The sequence below is a fragment of the Amblyomma mixtum genome, chromosome 7 (genome assembly GCF_055824585.1).
Source record: "Amblyomma mixtum isolate Tamu chromosome 7, ASM5582458v1, whole genome shotgun sequence".
In the NCBI taxonomy this organism is placed as follows: Eukaryota; Metazoa; Arthropoda; class Arachnida; order Ixodida; family Ixodidae; genus Amblyomma; species Amblyomma mixtum.
This window is the reverse complement of record NC_143018.1, coordinates 118204342-118210341: the sequence shown is the minus strand read 5'-3', so window position 1 is coordinate 118210341 and position 6000 is coordinate 118204342. Positions and strand designations below refer to the sequence as shown.

General features: G+C 50.5%; 1 protein-coding gene across 1 annotated transcript in view; it reads left to right on the top strand.

The window, feature by feature from the left end:
• Nucleotides 1–1917: 1917 nt before the first annotated feature.
• The window catches only part of LOC149337312 (uncharacterized), a 44342-nt gene continuing 40259 nt past the window's right edge, over nt 1918–6000 (top strand). The window contains exons 1-2 of the mRNA XM_089554856.1: nt 1918–2164; nt 4779–5130. Coding sequence (XP_089410982.1) covers nt 1918–2164; nt 4779–5130 — 599 coding nt within the window. The remainder of the gene's footprint in view (nt 2165–4778; nt 5131–6000) is intronic.

Here is a 6000-nt window from a genome sequence, read left to right as displayed (position 1 = left end):
TCCTGCATCTATCCGAGTGCCTCGGCGTAACCGAGCGAACCATTGCATCGCAGGATAACAGAGAGCGAGCCCACAGCGCAGACTTTTGGTCCTTGGCGTGGCGAACACCTTCCGGGAGCTTCGAGAAGCGCACTTAGTCAACCAATACACGCGTCGTGCACAGACCACGTCTGGACGCCGCCTCTTGGATCGGCTACACATCAAACACGACTACCACACTGATGAAATGGACAGAGTGCCAGAACCCTGGAGACGCACCTCCCGTGTCTGACCCCTTCCGCGCAACATGTGCAGAGGAGACCATAGCGGTCGTCGCCAGGCGCGCGCAAAAGCGTTGGCGCAGTACTATGCTCACCAGCAACACGTGTATTAGTTGGACGTTGCTGGCCCACACCACGGGGAGTGGTACACAGCAGCAGTCGTACACAACACGTACACAGTCAACGGAATCCCTTTCAAACCCTACAGTGCAACACACGCAGAGGAGATTGACATTGCTCTGGCTCTCACTACACCCAAGTCGAAACACACCATCACCGACTAGCGAGAGACCTGTCGGAACTAGCTGGGATGGGCTCCACCGCTTGCCTGGCGCATAATACAGTCCAGCTGCCGATACGCGGCCCCTACTCAGAGTAACCTGATTTGGGACCCGGTCTGCAGGGACTCCAGGAAAACGAACAGGCCGATCAGGCCGGCCGCGCACTCTCTCCGCGGGTTATCTCGTTGTCATTGGAAGTGTACTCTCAATTAGACAATCTCGCCCTTACATTTAAACACATCCCCGATTACTACAAGGAGCAGCTCGGACCGAACCCGGCCTCTTCTAAGCGACTGGATCACGCTGACGTGCTCTCCTCATCAAAATTCTCAACAACACTGTACTGTGCCCGGTGGTGCTTAAACATTTAAACCTATCCTTTGATGGCATGAGGCAGTTCTGTGGGGCGGTGGTTGACACTTTCCCCAATGTTTGGGAGTGCCTAGTCAAGCCCATCTACCATCCTCCAACCGCAACCCCACAAGAGAGAACTGAGAGGCGGCCCTGCTCAGCTATCAAGATGTCAAGGCCCAAAATACCTTTGCTCAAAGGACTCGGGCAGCGTTGCTTCCCAACGGCACTCCGAAATAAGGGCTCCACCTAGTACTGGGAGGGGAAGGGCCCAATAGAGCCCTACTCCAGTCACCTCTCCAAATATTCAACAGTTGATAAATGTTTTTTTTTTTCCACCATCAGCTGAGGACGAAAAAGTGCGACTGCCAAGAGAGCTAGAAGGAAGAGGAGGGCGCGGCGACAGCGTGAAGAGCAAAGCCTTTAAAACTTCTGCATAATAGTCTGCTTGCCGATGACGTCACCAATAAGGTATGCATCGCTCGCCAGTGATGCCCCCACTGAAGTGGTTATTTTTTTTAATGCGATGTTGATTGCCTCAGGGCATAAACGGCATGTAATGATAAATGAGGATGCCTAAATAAACGAGTAAAGGTTCGCTGATCTAATGAAATCGAGCAGTGAACGATGATGAGGTTATCAATTATGGAACTTGCGCCAAGTTCCGCCGGCTCTCTCCGACTATGGCGATAGAAAAGAGATGGTAAGGAGAAGAGGAAACGGATGAGGAGGGAACGACGGCAGCGTGAAGAGTAGAGAAGAGAGCGCTGGGAGTTAGCCCGACGCGAGACCAATGGGCGGCTGAAAGCTTTGTGCGCTGCCCAAGTCCAAAGCCACGGCTTCCTTCATTCGGCATTGCGTGTGCCGTATGGGGTCGCCTACGGTCCGAGTACCGAAGCAGCTGCGCTGAAAAATCGCATTACCGAAGAGCGTAATCGGCGGCTAATTTTTTTAACGCTCATTTAATTGTACTGGGCCGATCTTGCCAGTAAATACGCCCTCTAACTTTGTGGCCTTCCCGCAGGATGTCGCACGCGCTGTCTGAGGAAGCGCGTGTCCCGGCAGAGGCGGCGGCCAGCAAGCCGTCCACCTTCTCGGAACACGTGTCGGCCGCCATCGGATCTCGCTCCTACCTCTGGACGGTTGCCGCCCTCGCTGGCATTCTGGTGGTCTCTTCCATGATGGCCACCTCCAGCAGCCGCAGCGCCAGCGCCAACTCGCGGTGGTTGGGACATGCACGAGGCAGAGGAGGAGCCGCAGCCGCTCCAGAGAGTCCTGCAGCGCCCTCTCCGGTCGACGGGCAGCTGGGCGGCGACAAGTTCAGGCAGCCGAACATGTGAGTGCTCTGCAGAGGCCCTGCGTGTGTAACTAGAAAAGTGGCACATGCTGTTTGCCCTTTAGAGCATCTCAAACCTTTACACACAGGATAAATAGTTGACGTCCTTGTAAAGGTGGCTAATGGCAGGGCAAACTACTCTTGTTGCATGAGCAAAAAGTAACTAGGAAGCGGGCTTAGATGTGCGCTTAGTACGTATAGGTGCGGAGATAAGTAAACGAGAGATGATTTTTTTTAGATATAAATAAAGGATTGAGTAAGGCCCGCAGAGGGTGAGCCCTTATTCCAGAGCCCCATTCGTTTTAGCTATCTGGGTGGTGCGGGCGAACAGGTCACGCTGGTCGTCCAGGGCTGCGCTAGAGAGGACGGCTTCCTGCCGGGAGTGTGAGCGGTGGCGTCTGGGGCACTGACGAAGGACTGGGGCATTCCCATGTTGAATGATAGTGGTTTGGATGTGCCCCACAAAAACGGCAATTTGTTGGCAGCGGGTGAGATAAAATGTGTATCAAAGCCCAAGATGGGGTAAAGAGTTACTGGGAATTTGGCGCCAGGAGGCTGCCTCCTCTCGACGATTTGTTTTTGTTTGGTGCGCAGGTTCCTCAAGAGAGTTGGCATTGTTGGGGTATGTGCGAATATTTAAAAGGAACCCGCCATTCCGCTGTATTGCAAATACGCCTCATTATCGGACATGAAGCATTATTTGTCCATGAGGAAGCGCCCTAGTAGCCACTATCAGCCTGCACTTACAACATCTGGCAGTCTCAATTAGACAACGGTGGAAATAATGTTCAGTTTACTTTTGTCCGTACTTGTACGTGCTAGCTAGTGTATATTCAGTCCACTAGGTGTCGCGTGGAGAAGTGTCTGAACCACCATTATAATCCGCGGCACCTGTCGCGGGGTTTGAAAGCTTACTGATCGCTGCCAGTTGCGAGAGCGCTCTGTTTCGAAGAGGCTGTTGCTTGTCTTGCTTTAAGAATTTTAAATGGCAGACATATTATAAAGAAAGACCGACGCACATCTCACTAGATACAAACGAAACCTCTGCCAAAGGTAAGCGCCATCGCAAAATCTAGTTGCAGCTCTATTTATGTATAATCAATATCCCCATCATCTCACATTATGGGGTTACTGGAACCCCGGCCGAAACATTTCCTCAAGTTTTGCAACATACCTTTAGGCCATAAAATAACCTTAGTCACATACCGGGTCACAATGTTTCCTAGCGTTTAACCCCTGAAAATGAGAGCATCTGCTCTGATTCTATGTGGCTCTGCGATAAATTGGAGCGTTACTTGTATGACTGGGATCCGGATCTAGAACCTTCAACACCAGAGCCCGATCATGCATCATGCATTGTTTGCAAGAAGCCACTGCACATCCATTATACTTACAGAGCAGTTTAATTTCCGCGGCCGCAGGTCGATTTTATGGGCATTTTTTATTTTTCTGATTCTGACGAAATAGACGCGGCTGAAGTGGGTAATATTTCAGATTCCCTACATTAAGTACTAAGCGTTACAGCTCTCGCAAAACGTTTTCTGTACCGTCGAGGGAAAGCCCTTCCTGTGCTAGCGAAATCAGTGGCCCCATGCAGCGACATGTCAGGCGTCTTTTCCTAACAGACGTACCTCAGTATGCGATAGTGGCATATATTTTTTTCCCGTAAGTTCCAGTGCATCATTACTCAGCATCACTGCTCAGATAGGAGGCATCTGCGCAATTCGGGGCTGAGTCGCATTCCTATGCCGCCATGATCTAATTGCTTAAGTAAGCACCTTCGGCATGGCGGCACATAGAAAATGACTCAAAAATTTGCACCGCACATCCAGGTCTTCTTTAGGAAGATATTTAGTAAGTTAGTGCCAGTACCAAAATATATTTTTTCATCCATGACAGCGGCACATTGCAGGGAAGCGATTGGCACCGCTACCCTAAAAACATTACTGGCTTCGAGCCAGCAATGTTGCACAAATGTGTTCAGAAACCAACTGATCACGTTGGTTCCTACATTCTGCAGTTAGTTCTGGCATCCGTAAAACTGGTTTGGTTTTGTTCAGTAGGGTTTAACGTCCTATAACAACTCGCGCTATCAGGAACGCCGTAGTGGAGAGCTGCGGAAATTTCGCCCACGTGCACTGACATCGCACAGTACACGGGCCTTTAGAATATCGCCTCCATCGAAATTCGACCACCGGCGGCCGGAAACGAACCCGCGTTTTTCGGAGCCTGCAGCCGAGCGCCATATCCACTGAGCCAGCGCGGCGGCGCATCCGTAGAACTGTTCGGCCGCATTCGATGAAGTAAGAGTGCTGATGGCCCTATGCTGTGCGATGTTAGTTCAGGTTACAGAGTTCAAGGTGTCAAAATTGACCCGCGGCCTTCCAACTGCGCTGTTCCTTCTCCTCTACTCCCTCTTTTCTCCCTTCCCTCAATCCGTTCTTCAGGCGCCACAACGAGCAAGCCATTTTTGCTGCTGTTCCTCTTTTTCAAAAGGACATTCGCATTTCAACTGCTTCCGCATAAAATCATTTCCCAGTTTTAAGCAAGTCGTCTTCCTGTTGCCTCCCTCGGCCAACAGGCGGGCGAACCAGGCCAAAGCACTTCGGCGCTCCGTTGCCAGACGTGGCTCGGCACGCCTGCCGAAGGGGGCCCTGCGCCCCGCACTGTCAGCCGACGAACGGCAGCTGGACGCGGGCACCGGTGAGCCCGAGTTCATCCGCCAGGTGGAGGGCTGCCGCTCGACGGTGTGCCGCTGGCAGGGCGAGTACCTCGGGGGCAAGCTGGACGAGACGGTGGACCCCTGCGTGGACTTCTACAGCTACGCGTGTCCCAGCCGATGGTTCCACCAGGACACCCTCGCGGCCATGCCTTACAGAGTCTACGCGGCTGGACAGCTCATGTGAGAGGCGGTGTTTGTAAATTCGATGTTTATTTTTTCTAGAAAGTGCCTGCAGGGTCTTCTTGGCTAAAAGCCGCTGAAGCAGCTTGACTAAGGCAAAGAAGACCGTTACATTGCAGTATCAGTAACATCATAATATATTTAAAACAGACATATTACATCTAATTTACAACAATAATTAAAGATTTATACAACATCCTTAGCACTGAAATTACAGCAGGCAAACAACACAAGTTAAACAACGTATGTCAGAAAACACATTTCAAGAACGTGGCAACAGCATTGTACAATCATTTAGTAGAAATAAAGTACAAGAACCGAAAGAAAGAAAAAAGAAAACATAATAAAGTGTAACAAAACAAAAGTGTTACCGGAACATCGCAATTACAAGAAATCAAACCTCAAACCACTTCTACTCAGTCCTAGAGTTTGTTTATTTCGCCTCACGCCTTACGCATCCCTTTACGCTGCACTTATCGGCTAATTGTGTACAAAATGGTTCCACGGGAAGTTCTACCTCTTACGTGACCTCATTCGAAAAATAAATCTGTTGGCATTGGGGTTCGAACCCAGGCAACTTGCATGCCATGAGTGCAATCACACAATCTCACCACGACCGGTCCGAGTCCGGCCATGTTCTTCATTGTTTTCTATTTCTGCGTGACTTTCGTCGGTGTTGCTTCCGTGTGGCTTTTCGCGCTTCGCGCATTGTTTTTGATTTAGATGACGCCACCTGCGAGTAGAAGAAGCATTGCGTGCCGTTGAATATGAGGTAAAGAAAGGGAACCGCGCAGCACGGAGGCAACAATTATCGTGGAACCATAAAAACAACGCAAAATAGTTCGAAGTGAGCGAAAAAAATGATCCAGG